Below are 26,838 nucleotides of genomic sequence, written 5' to 3' on the forward strand. Positions count from 1 at the left end.
TTCACGATAAATATTTATTATGGCAGCAATAAATTTACTATTAAGCTTATTCCCAACAGGTTAAATGTTAAACTGAATCTGATTATATTTATCTTGCTTACAATGTTCATTTTTTTTTAAGTTTTGTTTTCTGACAAAGTTTTCTGTTTCTTGAACCTACAATCTATTGCTTAAGTTAAAATTAATCAACTTCAGCGTGTTATTGAAATACCATCGGAACTAACCACACTTTTTTTTTTAGCAAAATAGCAACAATACCAGTTTATTTATTGGTAAAGTAGTATTTTTAGACCAAAAAGTTGTCTCAAATACTTTATTTGAAAAAGCACTAAACTTAAAACGAACGAATTTCACATTTTGTTTCGGGAGATTTTTATAATTTAAATCCCCCTCTATTTACGCAAAAACTTCATTAATGCTCAACTAAAAGTATTTTAGGGTAGTACAAGTATAACTAGTTGTTAACTATGGGAATTTGATCGATTAACTATCGGAACTTCCGAACTGAAAGCTTAAAGCCAGAGTTGATGAATAAGTCTTCTTGTGATATTGTGAAAAAAAGATATTTTTCAGGGTGAAGGTTTACCTTGGGCTCACTCGTTCGTATGCGAGTCCAAGCGAATTCAGTTCCAGATTTTGCATACAAATCCAATGGCTATTGTCCGTCACACGTCAAACCAAAATCAGTCCAATCTTTCATGCCTTAGTTCTATGACTATCTGCCTTAGTTGTGCCCAAGAAGGAAGCATGGACGGATAGAATAGACTTAGGTATCAACAAGTGAAATGCCATCATTTTTACACAATCCTAAATTGGGATTATGCCAAAAAATGGAATTAAAATGGATTTTTAAATGATTTTTAAAATGGGATTTTTGCCTCTCACTCACTTTGACTATATGTCTTGGCATTTTCTACAATTTGTCATGGCTTGATTCCCGCCACTTCTTCCTAGGTTCACTTGTTCACCTGTGAGCCTAAGCAAATTCAGTCTCAGATTTTGTATAAAAGTCCAGTGAACATTATCCTTCACGCGTCAACCAAAGATCGATCCAGTCTTTCATCCCTTAGTTCTTTGATTATCTACCTTACTTCTGCCCTAGGAAGGACACATGGACGGATGGATGATAAACTTATCTATCAACAAGTGAAATAACATCATTTTTATTCAATCCTAAAATGGGTTTATGCAAAATTCACCTATCACTCACTTTGACTATCTGTCTTGGCTTTTCCTACAATTAGCCATGGCTAGCTGCCCACATCTACTTGATTTTGAATTAAGAATTAACTGACTCAGTCTTCGGCCTCCTTTGGTTTTAAAAATGGATACATTTTCCTAAATAAGAAGAAGGTTGACGCTCTCTCATTACACTTCAGTTAGTTATTCCATTTAAATACGTTGACTCTTAACTGCAGTTTTTAATTAATGCACATAGACTGACATAAATGGAACTTCTGGAATGATTCAACCTGTAAAATTGGATACTTCCTTCAAGCTATTTCATCATTTAACTTACAAATGCCTATACCGGCCTAATCAGAATTTTTAGTGCTTGTAATGACAATCCTATAGCCAAGATTAGCGTATTTATAAAAATTAAACTTTCATTTTCCCTAAATAATTTTAAAAATGGATGAGAAAGCCAATAAAAATAATGTTTGTTTATCGAAAAAGTCAAAGTCCCATGGGACTCACGGTTCAAATTTGACATTCACCAGACCAGTTTCTAAAACTATGGTTTCTACATTACTTTTTTGAGATTTGTAGTTCAAAATTGTGAGACTGGAATGCTCCACTTGATAATCCTACCCTGATAATGGTTGACCTAATTTGACATCATACATTACGCTTTCTCCTTGCATTTTTTTGTGTGTGCAAAATACATTTTACGCATGATAATTCTGAACTGTAATCTGAATTTTAAAATAGACCATAATAATAGTGTGACATAGCTCAACAATTTTGCTCATAAGTCTAACACTTCTCAGGTCTTCAGTATGATTAGTAATAAAATAAAATCCACAAAGGCATTTTTCAAAGAAAATTAAAAGCTATGTTGCATCAAAAATGAGTAGAAATAAAATTATATACGGTAACATTTCAACCATAAAACAACCATAAATAACTATTAATAAAAAAACGAAACAAAAAAAAATAACAGAAATTATAATAAATAACCAAGTCGAATTTAAACGAGCAGAAAGTACCATAAAAGTAGACCGGAACTTAATTTGAATTTAACTAAAATCAATTTTATTCTGAGCTGTGTGTTTTTATTTTTATTAGCATGAAAAAAATCACCACAATCACCAAGATTATTGAAAAGAACAAATGAATTTGAATTTACAGTCTATTAGATACTGTTAATCACTCCCAAATGTCTAAAAAATTTTGGATTTATTAAAACTCTTAAGCAAGTTAGGGTCATTGTTATATTAATAGGTAGACCACCGAATAACCCAGCTAATTATGGACGTATATCTTTGGTGTCTGTTTTTAGCAAATTCTTCGAAAAGGCCATGTTTTCCCATCTAATATCTTTTTTAGAGGCAACAAACTTTTCCCCTCATTTTCAGTTTGGTTTTTGAAGCTGATCATTCACCTGTGCAACTCTTTTGAATTTTTTCCACACTGCGCTGGACTCTAGTTTGATTTCTGCTTCTATATTTCTGGAGGTCTGTAACGTTTCTGATTTTTTAACATACGAGATTCTGCTTTATAAGTTATCACTTAATGGCGTAAGAGAGTAGGGTTATACTTTGTTGAGTTTGGAGCTTCTCAACGCTCTGTTCCAAGGCTACTTTTGTTTTTGAGTTATAATAGTGGACTTATAGTAGTGGTTAATTGACAGAAATATACAAATTGCTGTCGGCTATGTCATCCTGAATCTTTCGATGCTAAAAAATGTCGATCGCCTTCTCATGATGAGGACAATCTCGTCGCTTTTGTTGAGGCCAGTACCCTTAGTACTGCATACTACTGCAGTAGGAACGGAGTCTGAGAGACTTTTCAAACTAGTGCCCCTTTTTAAGAGAGTCAGCTTTCGGAACGATGTTAATTGCCTTGTCCTAAGTGTTGCTGAATCAATTTTTTTATTTTCTCCCGTATTTCTCAGGCAAGTTCAGTCACTCTACATTCTTTCATGTGCGTCTTTCACTTTTCTCCACAGGGAGTTCGAGCAGTCCTAAAAACTTCCCCCTATTTTTTGGTCTACGCATCATCTTTGCAACTCAAGGAGTATTAATATTCTGTTTACTCCGTCGGTGAGTCCTGATATCAATCCGTTAACCACAAGTCACATGGTGTGTAATACACTACCTGAGTCAGCTTGAGAATATCACTCGTTAGGTACCTTCAAAGGAATTAGACAATTTTTGATGCGTATATGAATTATTTCTAATAGTTATTTTTGCTGAGATAGGATGGAAGTGTCTGTGGTGGATTAGAAATTTTCGATGTGAGTGGTGTTTGCCTTGTGCGCATCAACTTTCGTGGCTTGATTTCGGCTGCTTTTAAATGAGGGACGATAATTTATCAGTTGACTGCTTTAACTTAATAAAAAAAATTTTCGTGTTGATTTAGTTGAGTAGTCGTAGTCTCGAGCAGTTGATTTCGTAGTCACAATTAGTTAGAATCGTGATTAGTGCCAGTTGCATGTATTCAAAGTTGCTAGTAGTCACACTCGCAAGAAGTTACAGCAGCAAACAGTAACAATTAGTTGCAGTCGCAAGGATTCCAGTTGTAAATATTTGCAATAGTAGTAACAGTAGTAGTCGTAGTAGCATAAGTAGCAGAAGTTGTACCTGTAGTTGTAATAGCCCTGGAAGTTTCAAATTAATACCCTCAGCCGTTCTTCTAAAGCATTGCTAATGCATGCCTTTGATAACCTGCATGCATATACTGTTTTCATTTAGTTCAGCAGCCACCCCAACATCACTTGAATGTTTCACCTTAATACCATACGCGATTCTAGAGATTTTGCAGATACACAATTTCAACAACTCTGTTTTGTTAAATATCTCTATCAAATTACCCTGAAAGTTTCAACTTAATAACTTAAGCTGAGATATCGGAATAACATCCTCATGACAAACTTGGATGCAGATAGAGTCTTTTGATTTAGCTCAATATTCCCAATAGTACACTCTGAAAGTTCAAACGTAAATCCCCTAATAGAAACCTCCCACGTCTATTTAATCGTTTTCAAATTTTGGGGCTAAAAACTTTCAAGTTTTAGCTCTAGACCATTAAAAATAAAATGGACTCTCTGGAATTTATATCTTCTTTGGACAATAGCTGAGGTTTTGTGGCACAAAATGAGAGAAAACAGGAATCTCTATGATTTATAATAATGAGAAGCCAAAACCTTTTGTTTCGGCTTTAAGATCGTAAAAATAATGCGCTATCCTAGAATTCTCATTCTCTGGCATTTTGACCCTATTTGGAAAAAAATTGATGTTTTGTGGCGCAGAATGGCAGAGAACAATCCCTTCCTGTGGCACAACATCTCTTATTACTTCAAAAGAGCACTAGGTACGACAACACTTTCTTCAAATGAGCCCTCCCTCTTCTAACATTCTTAGACCACCGGTTCCATACTATCACACCCGAAAAAAAAGGAAAACAAATGCATAAGAACTTCCTATACAAAAAACTGGTTTTCCTTGTTGTTCAAGGAGGGGGCAGCAATCCTACTGTCCAAGGTTTCCGATGTTCTTTGATTCCAATGAATTGGTTGCTGCTTCTATATGTCGAAAAAGCAGGAATGGCACACCTGGTCCATATCCCAAAGAAACTTTCATCTTCTCCGTAATAGCATGACGTTTATAGGCGGAATATATGATGAGTCAGAGGTAATAGGATTGAGACTGTTTGTGTAGGATTTTGACTCTTGTTGATAGAAGAGTATCACCAAGTGCTGAACACCATGTTGTGACCACAAGCACTTCAGTGTATACCTGAGATGATATGTGATCCCTGTTCTGTACTGGAATCCTGGATCTTCGCTTTTCCTGAGGATAAAATAATTTCAATGATTTAAAGAACATGAAAATTGGAACCTCATATTACGACGTTAAAAAATGACTATCATATTGTCATTTAGACTGATGTATTCAGACGATTTGAACTGAACTTATAGGAGCTTCAGAAACCCATATGCCAGGGGTAGGAAGCACGAAATTAGGTAATATAGAATTTGCTTACTCAGGCAGGAAGGATGGGGTACATAGACAGGGAGTAGGGCTTATAATGAACAAGGAAGCTGTTAAGTCTTGTTTATGCCGGTAATGTATTAATAATAGAATATACTCGTTTTATGACTAAAAAGTTGAGGGTATTATTTATAGTAGTATATACCTCTGTAGAACCGACTAACGGAGATACCAATGACTCAGATAAATTTTTCTAACAGTTACAGGAACAAATAGACAGGGTACCAAGAAAAAATATCTTGTTTTAACGAGAAGATCTTAACGCCCATGTTGGCAGAAATAGGAATAGATGGTATCCTAGCCTAGTTAAATTTGGTGTAGGAAAAGAAAACAGTAATAACTACAGACTTTTTCAACTTTGTAGGCATAGCAATCCAGTTATAACCAGAATTATGTTTGGTTATAAAATGGCCCATAAGTTAACATGGTATTCGCGTTTTGGTAACACAGCAGACCTTATTGGTTATTTTATAGTAAACCGAAGACTGACAGGATCAATACAAGATACAAGGGTATTTAGGAGTGGTATTATTGATGTTAAAAGTAAAGATAACCATTTAGTAGAGTCTAGGGTTAATTTAAAGCTGAAATTTTAGAAATATGACTACCTCCCGAGAAGTTATGATGTTGGAAGACTCCAAGATGAGAATTTCAGAGAAAATTTCCAGGAACAGTTGAATACTAAACGTGACACTTTCAAATTTGACAATATGAAAATTTTTGGAAATTTTTTAGAAAAAAACAGTTTTTGAAGTTGCTGATGCTGTCTTAGGGAAGGAAGTTAGGACGGCAGCTAGGAATGTAAGTGAAGAAGATTTATATTTGATAGGGAGGAAAAAAGACTTGTATACAAGAATTATCTGAGTGATAGATCATATGAAAACAAAAGGAATGTAAAGAAAGTGAAGAAAGTATCAAAATATGAACTAAGGAGGTGTGAAGGCCATGGATAAAATTGCCAAGGATCTAAAGATGCAGCTGCACGACATAATAGTAAAAAATTGTACTGGAACGTTAATAAATTGAGAGGAAGTAGTCAATCTTGACTTGACCCAGTTAATGATAGGAACAGGGAAACAATTAGTGATGAAGAAAGAGTCAAAAACAGATGGGCATAACATTTTGAGAATGTGCTAAACCGAGATAGGGTTACAACAAAAGATATAGAGGAAAATGAAATTTTTTTTTGATAACTTGGATGGGAAGAACATAGCTGATCGTCTCGTAAATGAGTTTCTTAAATATGGTGGCTATGAGGTCAGAAATAAGTTACTGAAGATTATGAATATGATTTTTGAAATAGGTGAAGTGGCTAACGATTTTAGGAGAACACTAATTAAACCACTGTGGAAGAAAGGTGATAAGTGCGAGTATCGTAATTATTGAGACTTTAGTCTGGTAGCAAATTACTCTTTAGTCTGTAGGTAGCAAATTACTATACTTTTTAGACTGAAAGATGCTGTAGACAAGTTATGAGAGAAGAACAGTCAGGTTTTACAAAAGGTAGAGGATGCGTCGACCACATTTTTACTCTTAGGTTAATAATTAAGAAGGGCCTGAGTTGTCGAGCACCTTTGGTCCTCAGTTTCATAGATTATGAGCAAGTGTTCAATTCTGTTAATAGAAGAGCTTTAGCAAAGATCTTATCCTTGCATGGTATACCAGACTAATTTATTAAAGTGATTAGTGCTATGTACAAGAGTAACACTGCTGCAATTAAGGTAGGAAATGATGTTAGCAGCTGGTTTTTTACTAAATAAGGAGTTAACCCTTTCATGGCGTGTGATTACAATTGGAATCACAGTCTTTGCTGCAACATAAGTGCCATCCAGTTATAAGAAATTGAATCGTAAATTATACCATAAGATAGCGGACATCGAGTTCTTTCGAATAAATACCCGTTTAGACGCGAAAACATCTGTTGGGTTTTACCCAGGTCATTTCAGTTCTTCGTTTTGTAATTGAAGGAACTATTGAAGGTAAGGGAAATATTATATTTTTTATTTTCTTTGTTTGGAGTGTTACAGTTAAAGAAAAAATTGGGCAGATAAAGAATGATTAGAATATCAATTAAGACTAATTATTTGAGGTGGGGGGTCCCTGGTTTACCGGTAGGGCCACTCATTTGTCTTGATCCCATAAGGCATCAACCGGCCATGAAGGTAAAACAAACGTTTTAATAGTCGGTTTTGTGTTACGGGGGCCATCATTTTGTTCGCATGTTTTTGTTATTTCTTTGTAACCTTAGAATTTTTAGTTGTGGTAGCTTTGTAGTTGTGCTACCTAGTTTGTGACTTTTAGTGATTATTTTTCAAAAAACAAGTGATTTTTTATGATTCTGGTAATTTTTAATGGTAAAGCATAAAAAATTTAGTGAAATAGATTAGCCCTGAATATAATTATAGGATAAGGGATATTTTAGTCAAAACGTTACTGAAAGCTAAGAAGACTAAATGTTATTAAATTTTTGACTTGAAGCAAAATGTCTGGATGCAGAAAAGCAAAAAAGTTGGATTCTTTGCTGTTGTTTTATTATCTGTGTGCTGAATCTGATGAAAGATATAAAGATATAGTGTTTGATATAGAGAAAGCTAAGAAAACCTAAACAATTCTTTTGTCCAAGAAACCATACTTATCCAAATATTTGGTCAAATTTGATGGAGACCGGCCTGATATCTGTAAATTTCAATAAAAATGAAAAATATTACACCTACTTTTTTATTGACATGCATTATATCAAACAACAATTTAAATTAATTTCAACAATTAATGATTTTTTTTTATTTTTAGTGCTATCATGTCAAAGCGGGAGGAAAGATTATTCAGAAGCCAGACTACACGAAATGCGAACCACATCTTTTCACGGGACGAAGCTGTTCAGTATACTCTTGAACCAGATGGAGAACTGTCTGATCTGGAAATAGAAGACGAGGAGGACCTTGACCATGAGGAAGATGATAACGATCCTGACTGGAACCCCCCTGTCGACCCCTCCCTTGAATACAATGTTGATGAAGATGATTTACCTTTATCATCACTGACTCACGTACACATCGTCAACCGAAGTGCATCTCCACCACCATACCCTTTGGTTGCCTCTGTTATTAGTGACCCATCTACCTCTGGTACAGCAACACCTTTCCAATCTTCATCTTCCAGAGAATTTAGATAGAGAAAACAAAACTTTGAATCGCCCGATGTAACCTGGAAGTCTTCTCTTCCTCCACCTCCTCCGGAAATTCCAACCCCTATTGAATATTTCAAGCAGATGTTTGATGATGACATGGTCGAATGCATTCTTTTTCAGTCCAATTTGTATGCAATGCAGAAGGAGGGTTTCCAACTGAAAGTCACCAATAAGGAAATGGGACAGTTCCTGGGAATCCATATGCTCATGGGAATAATAAAACAGTCCACAATGTCTCAACACTGGAATAGAGCTACAAGGTTACCCGTCATTGCAGATGTCATACCCAGAGACAGGTTCAAAACCCCTCGAAGATTTTTTCATGCAAACGATATCCATCTTGGTGTCCAAAAGGTCAAGACGACTAAGACTCTCTTTTTAAACTTCGGCCGGTTATAGACGGACTGCAAGCAAGTCTAACTAAAATCCCTGCAGAGGAAAGGCAGAGTATTGACGAGCAAATGGTCCCTTTTAAAGGAAAGCTAAGGTACAAGCAATACCTCAAGGACAAACCCCACTCCTGGGGAATCAAGATATTCAGTCGTGCAGGGGCCAGCGGAATCATCTACGACTTTGAGGTCTATACTGGAAAAAGTTCAGTTTCGGTCACTGAGCTTGGTCAGGAAGCAGAGGTTGTGCTCAGACTAGCAGAGGAGATTCCAAGAAACAAAAACTTCAAGCTCTTTTTTGACAATTATTACACAAGTATACCACTGATTCGCTAGCTCTTTTTACACGGGATTCATTCATCTGGCACCGTCAGGACAAACAGACTGAAAGGTTGCAATATCGAAGCTGAGGATTTACTGAAAAAAAAGGGAAGAGGAAGTTTTGACTACAGAGTTGAGACCAATAGTGGTATAGTGGTTACGAAGTGGTTCGATAACAAGAGCGTCTGCACTGCATCGTCATTTGTCGGCGCCGAACCTTCAGATAACTGCAAACGCTGGGACCGTACTTCAAAGAAGTACGTCGACGTTGTCCGTCCCCTGTGTATTGCTGAGTACAACAAATTCATGGGCGGTGTTGACCTCAGTGACATGCTCATTGAGCTGTACAGGATAGATATACGTGGAAAAAAATGGTATATGCGTCTCTTTTACTATTTCTTGGATATTTCAGTCGTCAACGCATGGTTGCTTTATCGGCGTCATATGGGTCAGCAAGGCCGAACCCACAATAAGAGCTTCTTAGATTTCAAGAGCGAAATTGCCAACTACCTTACTTCTACAAATGATGGAACTCCAAAGCCTCGTGGAAGACCCCTCAGAGACCAAACTGTTCCACTCCAAAAAGACCAAAGCTTGCCAAACCAAAGCCATACAATAGTGTTTGCTATGATGGCATCCAGCATTGGCCAGAGGCAGTGGCTGATAAGAAGTGATGCCGGCTCTGCTCGGCTTATGCTCGAATCCAGTGTTTCAAGTGTCATGTTTCATTGTGTCTGGTGAAGAACAGAAACTGTTTCAAAATCTTTCATACCCAATAACTATTTTGTATTTCTTCTTCTTTGTATTGGCATTAAAAATAAATTTCCATTTTAGATCATTATATGGATTTAGTGGCGTGTGACAGCGGAAGATGTCAATTGGAGTCATAACTGTAGGTCTGGAATGAATGAATGAAATTGATATTTTGCATCAATCTCATCATATGTGAGGTCATTTAAGGTTAAAACCTGAAAATGGATTTTTTTCTTTAGCTCTATCATAATTCCGTCCTGAAAGGGTTAAGCAGGGTTCTGATCTATCCCCTTTTATATGGCTCATTTTAATGGACTTTGTCTGAAGAAGCACAGGAAAGGCAATGAGAGACCACGGAATCGAATGGGGAGGAAAATTTCTCCTGGGCTTGGATAATGCTGATGATTTTAGCATCGTAGAGGAAAGTGTGAACAAAATGAATGAAATTTTGGGAGTTTTTGTGAGTTTAGGCTGTTAGAGTAAGTTAAGAAGACTAAGTCACAAAGGTTAGGAATAAGTGAAGACGAAAAGGTAACGCTGGGTAGCGAAAAGATTGATCAGGTGTACAGCTTTACTTACTTTTGGTAGTATTATTAGTAAAGACAGTGGGAACAGTAAAAAAAGAAGGTAAACAATACGGTAATAGACTATACAGTCCCTACCGGCGGTGCTGATCTCCGTTTCTTGGCCCTTCAGTCAGGAAGTGCAATGGGGGGCTGGGGGCCAACCATCCTTTGCTTTCGTACACCCTTCCTGTTCGAAGGGTGGGAACATCCTGTTACTGGGAACAATGAAGATGTTAAAAGTAGAATAGCCAAGGCTCAGGGTGTATTTTCACAGTTAAAATTTGGAAGAATAGGAAGATAAGTCCGGAAACAAAGATTAGAACATTAGAAACTACAGTGATGACAGTGGTCAAATATGGCTCTGAACCATGGGCGCTCCGAAAAGCGGATGAAGATTTACTAAATGTTTTTCAGAGAAATTGCCTAGGGATGGTTCAGGGTACCAGGCTCACTGACGGTATTTCAAACAGTAAGCTGTACGAAAAATGGAGTTCAATCATTCTTTTTAGGGCTATAATGAGAGAAAGGTTGAGATGGCTAGGGCAAGTTGTGTGAATGAAGGATTGCAGTTTGCCGAAGATTGTCCTTGTCCTTTTCGGCCAACCGTTAAGGGTTAAACGGGAAACAGGTCGTTCCTGTCTGGGGTTGGTGGGCGTCATAAAGAAAGATTTGAAGGAAACACGGACTTCTTTGGAGGGTGTCAAAATAAGGCTTTGAATAGATTGGGATGGAAGAGGAACGCGTGTAGATGTGTAGGCCTCAGGCGGCTTGGTGCTGCAGATAGTTGTTAGTAGTAGTAATTTTCTGCTATTTTATGGGGAACATTCCAAATGCAGATTTGCTTGCTCACTAATTGCAATTTCTCATTTCCGAATGTGTTCTGAGATGCTAGGGCACAGAAACATCAAGTCTTGACTAAAATTTGCCAAATTCAAGTTTTTTTGTTTTTTTTTTTGCAACATTAATTTTTCATCACTATTTTTCCTCTTTTTAATATAAAATTTTGGAATAATCTCATTAATCTAAGCCTCTTGTTTGTGGTTACCGTCAACTTCAGTTGAAACTTGGAGTTTATCGAGAAACCTTAAATCCTGGCTTGGTGCAACGTATAAATTATGCTGAATTTAGATGGCTGGGCAAAATCATGGATAACAGTCCGCAGCGTGCTACAGTATTCATATTTTCAGCAGTTTACTAATTATTTCTTGTTTGTTGTATATTAGCGAGATGACAAATTAACTGACAACAGTACTACTCCTAACAAAAATAGTACATTCAAGAAGTCTCGTATGCTGAATGCTGTGTTACCACAGAGGGTAAAGAGATGCATCTCAAAGTCACTTTACCTTGCTTGGTGGGACCCAACCAAAATAGATAGTAATTTCATCCTGTTTTAATTTTTGCCAGTGCATCTCTCAAGTACCTTGGACTTGCATTCGGGACCTCGATTTGACAAACAAGGTCACTATCAATAAATGGGTTGAGAGAGAAGTTGAGAAAGTCCTATGGGCTTCTTTCTAGAGTTTAAGGCCGATTTGAAAAACATACTTGGTCAGGTTTATAACTCGTTTTTTGCTCCCCATGTGTTTTTTTCTGGTGCTATTATGGAAGTTTTTTTTACCATGTCAGAACGTCAACAAAGTCGGTCTGTCTTTTTCAAATTTTTAAAGTATTTTCTTCGTGTTCCTGTTTGGTCTCGTAACAGTTTTATCTCCAAACGTTACAGAGCTTTTGAGATATGTGATAAGATGGATGTTTTAGAAAGCAGATTCCGACAGCGATCTTAATCAATCTTAGATTTTTCGTTGGGGTGTATTAATCCTTTCTGAGTTATTTTTAGTGTATTTTTTAGTGTTTGCAATGATAAGTGTTTTATTATATGCATTTATGTTTCCATAATCCTCTAAGTACATATTTTTATGTTTAGAGGGTTCAAATAAATTATTATTATTATTACTTTTTTGTTTGCACAACTGTATAAAATACCCCTCTGTTCCATCAAATGTACAGAACATTTTTTCCTCAACATGGAAGGCACCATCTCTATTGGTCCTTCACATGTAAGGGACAAAATACATTCGACTTTGTTTGCTTCCCGGACTTTACTTTAAAATGATTAAGTTCCAACAAAATAATTAATTTACAACAAGTCATGAGATGTTTTTAATGACATTGAGAAGTTTCTTAATTATCATTAATTTTTGTGCATTTCAATTTCCTAATTTGTTTGGTGTTTTAATTCTTATAGGTTTTACTTTGTTTAGTTTTTTAGTCTTTGTCTCTAAGTTTTGTTTTTTATCTTAAAGGGTCCCGTAGAAAGTTTCAAACTTATTGCTTTCATCTCTAAATCTACTTTTCCTTTTAAGATTTTCCTTTCCCTCATTAGTCAATCTACCTGAAGACTGAAGATGGGCTCTGAATATTTTGCTAAAATACTGGGATATCGATCAATAAATTTCAAGGTCGACAGTTCAACGATTATTTATTACAAATGAAAACATTCTGGAATTCCCTTCTGTATCGTGGTCTTGTACACTAGGAGTCACTCAAAATTAGAGCTTAAAAAGAAAATAGTTGAGACAAGCTCTATTTAAAATGTTTTGTTGCTGCGTATGTTTCACGCCGGCAGAAGAGTGCTTGCCATATGTCCTTATTAAAGAGTTTACTAAAGAGTGACAATAAATATTAGAAAATAAATTTAATCAAATAGTAATGCCAAACATTGTTATAACTTTGTGTCCCCACCATTGCAGGTAATAGCACAGTTCTTGCTTTCTTGACAGCAAAAAGCCATCCAGCATTCCTTGCAGCAAGTTTCTGTTTGTACAGTAGACATAACGTATTGGGTGCACTTCAGATTACTCGACGTAATGTCAATTTGATTTGACAAATCGCATTGTCCGTTGCTACAGATTTCATCACTTCTTGCTTGAGTGATAAATTTCGAAAAAGAATCAAGAAAGGCTGTGTTATTAGTTACAGGCTCTTGTAGCGGTAGCAGATAATCCCTGGGTTTCCCTTCAATGGAAATGGCAGAGAAGGCTAGCGCTAGGACTGCAAACAGGAACGTCTGAAATTTTCAATACATATCTTGAATTTTTTAATAAATCAAATAATATTTTCTTGCAAAGCAAAGAAGATATTCGCCGCACACGAATTAAGGGTATAAAAGAGTTCACATACTATGCTTTTCATAGAGTTATCTCTCTTAGGATTACACAAAAGATGAGAAACATAGAATACATAGAATGTTGGGATATAAAGAATTTTCAATGACACACTCATTTTCCACAGTCCATGAAAATATTGTTATTTAACATTAGGCAGCTTAAATAGTAATCCCACTGTATTACCTGTATCCCAATTTAATTACTTGAATATTTACTACAGGATACTAAAATACAGAACATAAACATAGAATTAGGGAACATAGCCAGGAAATAAAGGAGGCTAAGACTCCAGAGTATATTCCTCTCACTTTGATCATTATGCATACTTGAGTCTTATTGTACTTTTATTTCAGGAACTAGTTTTCACACATTCCCCCTTCCCTCCCTAAAATAATTTTCTGAGGGTTTTCCAGAATAATTCTTTAAGGTATCCTTCATAAGCGCAAATATTTATATCTATGGGGATGGGGAGACTAAAAAAACACGTAACATAAAAGGGATAATTTTGGTTTTATTTATAGTTTATGAATTTTTCCGTGAAAGAGAGAAGCCGCAACCCTGCTTATTCTCCCTTCAAATCCTTGCTTTGTAAAATAGGATCAATAACCGACTCGAGCTTGCTTGTAAACAGTTGCTGAGTGAACTATTTTGCTACAGCGCAACTAGTTCTGATGTTACTTTTGATATTCTGGCATTGTTTCTGATCAAACTTGGATCAACTAGGAACCGATTAAAATACATGAAATAAAACCCGTGGAACGTTAGGTGTAAGACCTGAATGCTATTTGTCAATAAAATTCTTATATATTCCCCCCTTACTTTTACGTCTTTAGTCACTTTATGTTATGTACGAAAGCTTAGGATAATCTATAATTGCAACGAGCCATCTATGGTGGAAAAAAAGGAAAAGAAAAACAGGAAATTGCCAAAAGTAAGGGGTTTCAGAACCTGAGTAAATGTTTGCTTGCGTCTGCAACAACGATCTTCCAAACACGATTAGATGCGATAATTTTATCAGATACAATCTTTCATGGTTGCCTTAGTAAAGAGCCATGCACCTTCAGTGTACTATTTCTTCCTTCCTTATATTTCTTCCTTACTTATGCGGAATGAGAGATCGTAGAAACTTGGGAGGGAATTCAGATCGATTGGAAAGTAAAATTTCTGCTGCCCTTTAAAGGTTCAATGCTATTGGGGGGTAACCAGCCCATTCTCGGGTCCTTTTATGATAACTGTCTTCCAAGTAACCCTTAAGAACTCCAAACAAATTCTGAGATAGTGATTCTGTTCAAAAAAGTAGAAAGGTCCAATAAATATACCTCTAGGGTGGACATGACCCTTAAATTTTCTGGGGCAAGATTCGTAAAGAGTTCAAATTGACAAATGTTTACAAACGGTTTTTAATAGAAAAAGTGGGAATATTTGGTCCTGGATGCACGATAAACAGGGAAGTTTCAGGAATTGTTTCTAGGCCAAGAAGATGACATTATTTGCTAGGAGAGAGGGAATGGTGTTCGGTGACGTGGAAGTGGGAAAACAAATTTTTTTCCCAGATCAGTTGAACACTAAGAAACACATGTCCTTAGACCAAGAGCAACCTAATATAAAAAAAAATATTCCGGGCCAAGAGTCCTCAAATTGGGGCGATAAAAGACCAAAAACTTTTCTTTTCCATTGAGTTGAAACTTTTATTCTTGGGTCACGGGCAACCAAATGCAGAAAAAAAAACAGTTTTCGTTAAGCAAAAATACTTACAACAAAGAATAACTCAAAACTTAAAACTGTAAGCTACTGGCCAAGGGAGCTCTAATGTACAAAATTATTGGTTCTTCCTAAGATATGGCCTCCGATATCCGGGCTGGTGCTCTGTTTTACTTAAAATTGGGGTAGAAATTTGCTTATTTCGGGACGTGAAATGAAGAGTTGGAGTATCCTAGGAAAAACAAAAGTTGGCGGCTCCCTTTATTAAAAGTACATGCTGTATCATTGAAAATTCCGGAATCTTGAGGGAGTCAAAAGTTGAAATAGCAGCTTGCTATTTCAGGTACCCTAAGAAAATAAAAATACATCTCCTTTATATAATGTAACAGTTGATTGTTGCTATTACTCATAAGCTAAAGGCATCGATAGTCAGGGTAGTTGTCATCTGATTGTAACACCTTACAAAAATAAAATAATGAAATGCATGTTTCAAAATGTCTCCATGTACGTAATGTAGTAGTTAGATTATTGCTAATTTTGGGACTCAATGCAGTTTGTTTCAGTATCCAAGAACAAGCAAGAGCCAAGAGCTCAAATGGCACTTGCGACGGGGTCGGAAGAGCCAACATTTCTCAATGTTATTGCGGTGATGTTTTTTTGGAGGCTACCATGATAAGCATCGCTGCGCGGGATTTCTGCCTCTGAAGCTGAATAGCTTTTTCTATAATTTCTGATCGCTTTAAATCCATCACTTGATTTAGCTCCTCTTACTCTTGCTGGCCCATAGTGTAGCAAATTCCAAATTTAATCACCATAAAGCGTGATCCAATCTGATATTTTTGGTAAAAGTGTTAGCCAAGGCTGGACATTTTTAAAAAGGTTTTGAAATTAAACTAAAAATTAATACTAAAAATGGCAGAGTAAGAAAAAATATATAAAAAATTTTCCGTCAGGAATTGAACCTACGACCTCCGGAGTAGAATACCAACGTCATATCTAATACACTATGCAGGCTTCCAAGGAGGCATTTTTTAAACACTTTTTCTAATTTTTCTTAATTAACCGTCCCTCCACTCCCCTCCCCAGATGGTCGAATCGGGGAAGCAACTGTTTGGTAATTTGATCTGGCCCGGTCCCTGATACACCTGTCAACTTTATCGTTCTAGCTTATATGGAAGTGCCCGAACTAGCAAAATAGGACCGACAGACCGACGGACAGAAATTGCGATCGCTACATGGCACTTGGCCGACGGACAAGTGTCATAAAACTAGATAGTACGATTGTATCTGCCTGCATAATAGCCAGTAGGTGGATTATTAATTTTAAATTTTTGTTGGCTAGGAGGAAATCAGATAATAATTTGTTTTTCCTTCAGACGTTTACATCTTAAGGGACCTGTAAGTTTAAATATTAATTTTTAAATTGAAATTTTGTCTTTGTTATCGGCGCCAATTATGGAGGTTTCTATTTTAAATTATTAGAGGACAATCACAAAAAATTATTTGTGTCCGTACAAAACGCCTTAATCCCCCTCCTTTTCTTTATTCAATCCATATGATACTTTATGTTTCAACTATGAGGCGGAGGAATGAGATAATGTGTCAACTAATAAATATATGCATTTTTTAACCATCTAAACACAATGTGTCTAAATCACTGTATCAATCTTTGTGAGCACCGGTATTAGCAAATAATTTCCAGCTGGTGCCTGTATTAGACAACGGGTAATGTCAAACCATCTACATTACCCTATTGATTTCCTAAACGCTGTAATTAGCGTAATCAGCGCTGTAATTGGTGATCCGCATCTTTAATTTTCGCAACTTCAAACATTTCTTAGGAGTAAATCAGAAAAGTATTGCCACGACTTTAGAAGAAAATAGTGCTAACCCGGGCACCAAAGAGCCGAACTTAGTTGTCCCCAAAACAATTTTAATTCATGGACCCCCCCCCCCCCCCGAGATGGCCAACTTTTTGGCTTGATTGACCTAAAATTTATATATTTAAGCCATTAAGCAGTGAGGACCCCAATATACAAGAACATTTTGAAAAGAGAACATCGTTCTGCCAAAGTGAGGCCCAGAAATAGTCCAAACACTTTCTATTTGATTTGGTGAAACTTCCAGGAATCGTTCTTGGACTAAGGGACCTAGAAATCTGTTATGAATTAGAAGGATGTTAGGGGGCCTTGAAACAGACAAAAAGCGCGACGTGACTTACCATTTTACCAGTTTGAAGCCTACGCTACAAGTGCCTGGTCTAAGAGAAATCTAATTTAGCAAATTAAAAAACAACACTAATCTGGGGCAGCAGCTTCCCTAATACCGTGGGCCAGAAACCTCTTTGGTGATCGGCTGAAAACTTATGTCCGTAGGTCCTTGGGTCAAGAAGCTCCCAATACACAAGAAAAGAGAAAGAAAACATTGGTTCTAACAAAAACGAGCCAAAACCTGTTTCTTTCGAAGATTTAAAACTTAGACACATAAGTTCCTGGGTTAAGGTATCCCTCATGAGCTATTGCAAGCTAAATTGTTTTTGCATGAGCAAAAACAATTTAGTTTTGGATAAAAGCCCCAAGAACTAGAGTCAAACGTTTGCTTTTGTTTAGTTTGACATTTCTATCTGAAAGTCTTTAGGTTAAGGGGACCCCAACTTGCAAAAAAAAACTTGACAGAAAGTATTTTTTTTCTGAAAATGATTCCTAGCAGGGACCAAAGAACATTTTTTTTTTGGAAATGCTGGAAACCGTAAAAGAGTTAAAACCGTAAGTCTTTAGCCAAGTGGGTACTACCATTAAAAAAATAGTCCCCTCGAAATTAAACGGTTCCCTCGAAATTGCGACCAAAAAGAAGCCCATTTTTTCCAACTGGTTTGACTCTTTCAAGTGTCGCTGTCTCTGTTAAGTGGGCAGCAAACTTTGTTTGGAGGTGAGTTTTAGGGGGCCTGGATAAATGCTAAGACCTCATAGCTACTTATAAGTTTACTAGGCCCTCAGGACCTGGAGGAGCCTATTATAGATAATTAGCTGGCTACGGGGCACTGCACTCCCGAAAATGGGGCCTGAAAATTGAAATAAAAATATTGGTTCCTCTGAAAAAAGGGCATTTTTTAAACGGTTTGAACTTCCTGGGCTGACGGGCCCCACTTACAAATAATCATATTGGCCCACGGGTCCCATAAACATAGGCCGAATATTTTTTGACTGGCTTGAAACTTGTGTCTGATGGCCCCAGGACCAATTGAACCCTTAGGAACACGAGAAATGTGAAACTGAGACACAGTCTCCCTCCAAAACAAGGACCCTAAAAAGACCACAAATCTTTTGCTAGGCTAAGGGAATCACACATATTCGTTGGTTAAGAGAGGATTTTGGAGGGTACAAAAATAGACCAAAAACTTGCTTTCCTTCATAAGTTCGAAGCTTGCAGCAGTATATATTGTGGCCTAGAAGAATCTAATGTAAAGAATGTGGATATATGTTGGGCCAACTGGGATCCAAATAGGGCCAACAACATTTTTTCAAACAGTTCGTGGTTACGAACTGTAGTAAGGAGCGACCTGGCTCAATAGTAACCAAAACTCTAAAAAATGGAATTTTGATACCAATAGCTACATCAAAAGAATCACATTTTAATGATGATTTTAAATATATAAGTTTCACCAAGATTAGTCTTACCCATCAAAAGTTACGAACCTGAGAAAATTTGCCTTATTTTAGAAAATAGGGGGAAACTCCCCCTAAAAGTCATAGAATCTTAACGAAAATCACATAACGAAAAGCACCTAGGCCTCCTCCCATGCTCATTTCCCCCCCAAAGTCATCGGATCAAAATTCTGAGATGGCGATATTATTCACCATAGTCGAAAAACCTGATAACTATGTCTTTGGGGACGACTTACTCCCCCGCAGTCCCCGTGGGAGGGTTGTAAGTTACAAACTTTGACCTGTGTTTACATATAGTAATGGTTACTGGGAAGAGTATGGACGTTTTCAGGGGGATTTTTTGGTTTGGGAGGGAGAGTTGAGGGGGGATACGTGGGAGGATCTTTCCATGGAAAAACTTCTCATGGGGGAAGAGATTTTCAATGAAGGGGGCGCAGGATTTTTTAGCATTATATAAAAAAACAATGAAAAAATAAATATGAAAAGTTTTTTCTACTGAAAGTGAGGAGCAGCATTAAAACTTAAAATCAGCAGAAATTATTGCGCATATGAGGGGTTTACCTCCTCGTAATACCTCGCTCTTTACGCTAAAGTATTTTTAGTAATTTCAACTATTTATTCTATGGCCTTTGTGATTCAAGGGTCATTCTTAAGGAATTGGGACAGAAGTTAAGCTTTAGTGTAAAGAGCGAGGTATCGACGAGGGGTGAACTCCCTCATATACATAATAAAAACATACGAATATAGAAGTTTGTTACGTAAGTTAATTCGTAAATTACGTATATTTTTTACTAATGAAAATGTTCGTAAAAATTAAAAGTTTTAGTTACCTTTTAAAGTAATCAAAAATTGGAGGGCAACTAGGCTTCCTCCCACTCTCCTTTTTTCTTAAAATCTTCCGATTAAAACTATGAGAAAGCCATTTGGCCAAAAAAATTAATATGCAAATTTCGTTATAATTATGTATGTGCGGAGAGCCAAGATCAAAACATGCATTAATTAAAAAACGTCCAGAAATTAAATAAAAAAAACAAGTTTTTTTAAATGAAAGTAAGGAGCGACATTAAAACTTAAATCGAACAGAAATTACCCCGTATATGAAAGGGGCTTTTCCTCCTCAACGCCCCGCTCTTTACGCTAAAGTTTGACTCTTTCTCTTAACTCTACATTTTAAAACAGTAAACAAACTTTAGCGTAAAGAGCGAAACGTTGAGGAGGAAAAGCCCCTTTCATATACGGAGTAATTTCTGTTCGTTTTAAGTTTTAATGTCGCTCTTACTTTCATTAAAAAAAACTTGATTTTTTATTCAATCACGGACACAGATTCAGGAAACCACAGAAAGAAATTTTCCAATTTATCTCAAAGTTACATGTAGACATTGTCAAGCGACCCTTATTGACTATAAAAGACTATATTGTTTCGATTCATGAGGTCAGAAAACCAGTGCAACGTTTTTTCTGTGTGTCTCCTATAGTTTATCCCCCAACATAATAGGCTATATCGTGTGTTTAGTAAAATTTGGCCTGTTTGTGCAATTTAGACAAGAAGACCTCAATTTAGACAACAAACCATTGAAAGGAATTTGATTCGTGATTCGTGACGCCCAAAATAAGATTAATTTTGTTTTTTCCTACAGATTGAAACTTATGCGTAAGTCTTACGGCTTACATAGCATACACGGACAAAACGAGCCTAAGGGGAAAAGATATTCAGAAAACAATTGGATTGTATCGATCCTTGACGCCCCAAAATGGGGGGCAAATATCATGTTCTCCGATCAGGATGGAATCTTCAAGGCAAGTACGCTAGATTAAGAGGATCTTAACGAAGATCACTAATAAGATATCCAATTTTGGAAGGAAAGTTTGGTTGTATCGACTCTTGGGGTAGAAAATTCGATTTTGTTTTGATTACCAGATTGAAAATTTTAAGGTGTGTAAAAACATTTACCAAGACCAAAAATATGGAGAACATCTGGTTATATCGATTTGTCATTTACAATCTATGTTTGGGACAACAACAAGTATTTTTTTTGATATAAATGACCTTAATATGTAGTTAAATAACAGACAGTTTACTGCAAATTAGAACATGAAATTACACTTGTGATAAAAATGGTGGCAAAATATGCTAGTATATTCTTAAATAGATAGAGTAACCTTATAAAAAGATAGAAATTCGGCAGATCTTTTATCCAATCGATTTGTTGTTTACAATCTATGTTTGAGATAGCAAAAAATAATTTCTTTTTTATATACAGCTTTAACATGTAGTTAAACACCATACAGTAATTAGGAAACGAAAAGACCCTTGTGATAAAAATGGTTGCCAGGCATGAGAGTAAATTTAAGACGGTCTACAGTACGATTTTAAACTTATAAGAAGATAGAAATTTTGTAGATTTTTTATCCAAACGACTGAGAATACCCTTCAACATCCATCACCATCTTCACCGCCAAGGTCTTGCTGAAAGATTATTACGCCATCGGCTGCCTAAACGGTTTAACTGAGTGCTCAAATTTTAACATATTTTAATTAATCTACCATTTTAGCTTGTAAGCAGAGAACCTCAAAAATGGTTACAGAAATTGATAAAATAATTGATAATCCGCTTCGGCCACTTAAAAATGAAACATAAATTTATTCAAAAAATGTTTCCCATCAAAGATTTTCCTCATAGAAACGACAGAGCCATATCAAAACCGTAACGAGCAAAAATACCGTTACATAATGGTTGAAACTTAAAAAGGAAGAACAATTATTCTGAGTGAATTAACGAAACTCTAGATGAACAGAAAATTAAATAAATAATCACATCAGACTTAAGGCTAGCAGATACGACCAAGGATGGATAGATAAATCGTAAAACGAATGTAATGGAGGCCATGAAATCAAACTTAAAACGAACAAAACTTACCAAAAATAAGAGTAGGACTTACACCCCTAAATCCTCTAAAGGACAGATCGTAATTTCTGCTTTAGTGAAAACATTATATATTCTAAACAGCAGTTTCCTTTTTATCTTTATAACGCTGAAAGATAAGACGGCCTGGACATCTAAAAATTTATATTTTAAACAACAGGTTTCATTAATGTAATGTACATTAAACTTCTATCCAAACTGCCTTCCCTCTAAACACACTCCTTTCATATGCATATTCCTCACTACTTAATCCCTCCTTTTAATATCTCTCCTTATAATCCAAATAATCCTCCTAAATAGTCTTTCAAATTCCTCGCTAAAAAATGTATTGATCTGCAAGTTTAAAGCATTACTGGACAAACAGTTGTGTCAACTTGGGGGTGGGGCAGTATTGATTCCCCACGATTTTTGACTCACTAGTTTTGAAAAATATGGTCTTTTCAGTTATATCTCATCCCCCAAATCTTGAAAATTACATTTACCCCCCCCCCCCTTAAATTTCATGGATTGAAACTAATGCAAACGAAACACGCAGATTGCTTCAAAAGTTAGTAATGTTCATTTTAAAGTTTTATTTATTCATAGATTTTCTATTTCTTAGTATGAAACAGAATAAAAGATTTTTTCTAACAAAATAGTTTTGGAAATAGCAAAATTAAGTTACAAGTTAAGAAATTAATTATTCTTAGAAATATTTTTCGCTTTCCTGCAATCTGGAATATGATCGTGGGTTTCTTTATTTGTTGTTGAGGTCTTGGCAAAGTAAAGCAAGATCGTCTGGGGTTGTCAGTGAAGCGCAAATGACACTTCAGCCTTTTGTTTTATTTTAGAAAGTTTGAGAGAGGGTGTACGGTAGGCTAAATCTAATAATGATTAGCCTATAATTTCATTAAACAATTTTGCTGTTGAAGATATTACAACACGTAAAACAAACACTGCTCGACATACATATTGTTTTACTAAAGTGCAAATGATGCTCTGGTCTTTAGAGTCTAGGGGAGGGGGAGTAGTCTTACTCTTATTCGTGAAAATTTCTGTTCGTTCTCAGTTTGATTTGATTGTTCGTTTTAGGATTTATCATCTATTTGTGATCTATTATGTTCTACGATATTATTAGTTTCAATTTCTTGGAGTTTTGTACTTCATTAATTCATTCATAATAGTTCTTCATTTTATGCTAGAATTACTATTTGACTTTATTTCTGCTCATTTTAAACCTTGGCATCACTCATTGTTTTTCTTTGAAAAACATCTTTCTCTTGATAACATTTTAAAATTAATTATAAGAAAAGCCATTGAAAGTTGCGACTGGTTCACCGGGGAAAATGTTTTGTGCTACCTAGAAAACTTTAAGTAAATGTGGATTATATTCATATTCTGACTTTCCTAGAACTACAAAATTGTAGACGGTGGCTGGGGAACTTCTGTCCTTGACTTTTAACATATATACTATATTTACATATAAGGATGAACAAAGTTATGTTTATATTATTTTCTAAAAGCTTTAATTTCCCTTCTTTCCTTCCAACTAGAATACCTGAATGCAGCCGTGTACTCACAATACGGATACCTACGTCTAAATTAGAATAAAGATAGAACTAAAATGTTAGTGGGAAGGCTAAAATAAAAAGGTTTAAAAAAAGTTAGGATGAGGGAAGAACTTCAGAACCGTCAGATTGTAGATACAAATTTGACCTGGCTCAATTTTGGACTTCAACCAGCACCTAATTGATTGAAGCCTCGCGATTTCCTTTTTTCACATCCAGGTCTTTGTTTTTGGGGGTGAATGCAAAAAGAAGCAAAGAAAGAACGTCTACGATGATCTCCAATACCAATAACCTAAGTTGTATTAAATTTAATTTAAAAAAATTGAACTCACCATTGTGGTTTAGCCTTCCTTACAAAAGATTATTAAGTGTGACACGAACTATTTCTTACAGATTTTTTGTAGCAATAAAACAAAATGGCAGGTGTTTAGAAAAAAACTTGCTAACACATAAATACCGAGTTATTAACAATATAATCTAAATTTCGTTGGTGTATTCTGCAGATCGTAACACAAATAAAATGCTTGGAATTTAAAGCATAAAATGAAAGACATAAGGATAATTGTAAAATTAGAAATTGCTAAAATGCAGCTGTAGTGGCTGACATTCGTAACTGGATAGGTTTTACTCTAGACCTGATATTCAGGACACTCTTTGAAAGAATAAGGTCATCTTTAGAGGAAAAACATTTACAGACTTGCGCGCTAAAGCTAAGGAAAAAAGACATAAAAGTCATAAAAGGCAAAATGAAAAGACAGTAGAAGTGACATCTAACTTAAGAACAATCAGTAACTAATGTTGCAATAAAACCATTTATCGTAAATAACAGTACTTAATTCCTGTGAATATCATTCTGGCTGTAGCAAGTCAATTAAGAGCTTCTGTGCAAAAGCCATGGAAAATGAAAAAGTGGACTTGGTCACAATTGCTTCTAGACGCTCAATAGACGCCCGGTTAAAGACGACCAGGCGCAGATTATTTTATTCCAAACTTTTAAGGAAACGAAAACTATCTTAACCAGGAAAAGGCTAAACAGTATTTGATTGTATTTTAATTAATAATTTTATACCAGAAATAAGATGTTTTTTTTTATATGCCAATCCGAAAATGAAATTAATATGTTGCCGCATGATTTCTTGAAAGAACAAAATAAAAGCCATCCATTCAAAAAAAAAACAAAAACAAAAACAACTAATTATGCTTTATAATAGGAATCGGTTGATCCTGTAGTAGAAAAACTAAGACATTGTAACAAAGACTTCGGGAAAAGCTCGCATGCTCTTTAATATGTTCAAAGTAAGCTTCCCTTTCCGTACTCCCTTTCCCTTTGATTGTTTAGCTTGGATACACTTAGTGCTTTCCAGGCATTAGTTAGACATAGAGTGCAAAGGCGTAATTTCGAATTGATATTGTGGTTTTTAACTGTTGACATTGTGGAATATCATTGACACCTTAACCAAAGGTATTAAAAAAAAAATTGAATGACTCCTCGGTTTTATCCTTCACTTTTTGCGAAAACGTAGGGTTTTTCCCTGTATGTAATTATATGTTCGTTCACCTATGATGAACTAGATTTTTCTAAAATAGATTTTGGTTTGCAAAATTTTGGACAGGAAATGTCACCTTTTCTGAGCCGTTCAGAATAGTTTTGGCCGTTCTAAAAATGGGTGGTGCATAAGCCCTTATGTTACGCAGGCCCAGGCAATATAAGGAGGCCCCAAATCAAGGCCACATCCAGGGGGGCAGAGCGTTTGAAAAACCCCTGAAATGTTTCCCCTACTCTTAAAAGCGTAACAAAAATTAATATAAACAAACTTCTGGTGCATTTTTAAAAGTTACTTTTTGTACACCCTCCCCCCTACCCCAATTGTTATCTGGTTCATTAAGCTCCCTAGTGTCGGGTAAAACAGCTTTTCTCACAAAACAGTGGTGGCATTCCAAAACTTTAACAACTAGTTTGCTAAGCATACCTAAGCCAAAATTTTTACTTTCTATGAGAACACGCTGAGAATACTTTAATTATACCCGAGCTTCCTTTGGAGGAATAAACTTGAATTAAGCGTGGATCATACTCAGGGATGACAGTTCCCCTCTTTTTGCAGAAACCTTAGTTATAAACGCAAAATCAACCACTCTTTAAAGAAAAAGAAACCATTGTAATGAGAAAAAGCTGAAGTTGAGCGTAAAGGTTAGAAGGAGATCGATGGGGTGGTATAAATCATACATTTAGGATAACCCATAATGTGATATTTAAAAAAAGAACAAGAGCTAAGAGCTCATATAGCACTTGTGACGAGGTTGGAAGAGCCAAGAGCTCATATGGTATGAGCTCTAGCAAAATTGTAAGAATCAATAGATTGCTTTAAAAGGAAAACAGAGGTCTAATACTGGTCGGGATTTAAAACAAGACCTCTGAATCACGAGGTCCTTCTAAATATCAAAATTCATTAAGATCCGATCACCCGTTCGTAAGTTTAAAATACCTCAATTTTTCTAATTTTTCCTCTCCCTTCAGCCCCCCAGATGGTCAAATCGGAGAAAACGACTTTATCAAGTCAATTTGTGCAGCTCCCTGACACGCCTACCAATTTTCATCATCCTAGCATGTCCAAAAGCACCAAACTCGTCAAAGCACTGAAACCCACCCCCCAACTCCCCCAAAGAGAGCGGATCCAGTCCGGTTACGTCAATCACATATCTACGGACATTTATAAGCGTTTTCCAAGATTTTCGGTTTCCCCCTCCAGCTCCTCCTAATTTCAACAGATCTGGTCGGGATTTGAAATATGAGATATGAGTTCCTTCTAAATATCATTAAGATCCGGTCATCCCTTCTTAAGTTAAAAATACCTCGATTTTTCTAATTTTTCCAAATTAACAATCCCCAGCTCCCCCAAAGAGAACGGATCCGTTCCAATTATGTCAATCAGGTATCTAAAACTTGTGCTTATTCTTTCCATCAAGTTCCATCCCGATCTCTCCACTCTATGCGTTTTCCAAGATTTCCGGTTTCCAAGGTTTCTGTTTCTCCCCTCCAGCCTTCTAAGTCCCCGGATCCGATTCGAATTCAAAACAGAGCATCTGACACATAAGATTCTTCTATATATTATTTTTCATTAAGATCCCATAACCCATTCGTAAGATACCTCGATTTTTACGTTTTCCATGAGTTCCGGTTTCCCCCTTCAACTCCCCCTCCAGTGTCACCGTATCTGGTCAGGATTTAAAATGAGAGTTCTAAGGTACAAGATCCTTCTAAATATCAAATTTCATTAAGATCTAATCACCCGTTCGTACGTTACAAATACCTCATTTTTCTATTCGTATTTTTCCAAATTACCCCCCCCCCCCACTCCATCGAAGAGAGCGGATCCGATCCGGTTATGTCAGTCACGTATC

General features: G+C 36.1%; 2 protein-coding genes and 1 long non-coding RNA gene across 8 annotated transcripts in view; 2 read left to right on the top strand and 1 right to left on the bottom strand.

Moving 5' to 3' along the window:
- The window catches only part of LOC136028113 (GTP-binding protein RAD-like), a 196,796-nt gene that overhangs the window by 8,619 nt on the left and 161,339 nt on the right, over positions 1-26,838 (top strand). For 2 of the 6 annotated variants that reach the window (XM_065705750.1, XM_065705748.1), the window contains exon 2: positions 20,606-20,765. The exons of 1 other annotated variant lie outside the window; for it this stretch is intronic. In XM_065705750.1, the coding sequence (XP_065561822.1) occupies positions 20,752-20,765 (14 nt within the window). In that variant the 5' untranslated portion in view covers positions 20,606-20,751. Of the gene's footprint in view, positions 1-16,469; positions 16,609-20,605; positions 20,766-24,770; positions 24,902-26,838 lie in introns of those variants that run through there. 3 more of the 6 variants (XM_065705749.1, XM_065705753.1, XM_065705751.1) reach the window with 3 other exon arrangements.
- On the top strand, positions 8,865-9,854 carry LOC136028511 (piggyBac transposable element-derived protein 3-like). Its single transcript, XM_065706354.1, has 2 exons — positions 8,865-9,035; positions 9,129-9,854. The coding sequence occupies exons 1-2, from the start codon at positions 8,865-8,867 to the stop codon at positions 9,852-9,854; spliced, it is 897 nt and encodes a 298-aa protein (XP_065562426.1).
- LOC136028118 (uncharacterized) lies at positions 13,116-24,067 on the bottom strand. Its single transcript, XR_010617745.1, has 2 exons — positions 23,772-24,067; positions 13,116-13,502 (listed from the first exon to the last, which is right to left on the bottom strand). It is a non-coding gene; the product is annotated as an uncharacterized LOC136028118 (long non-coding RNA).

Source organism: Artemia franciscana, chromosome 6 (assembly GCF_032884065.1).
Source record: "Artemia franciscana chromosome 6, ASM3288406v1, whole genome shotgun sequence".
Lineage (NCBI taxonomy): Eukaryota > Metazoa > Arthropoda > Branchiopoda > Anostraca > Artemiidae > Artemia > Artemia franciscana.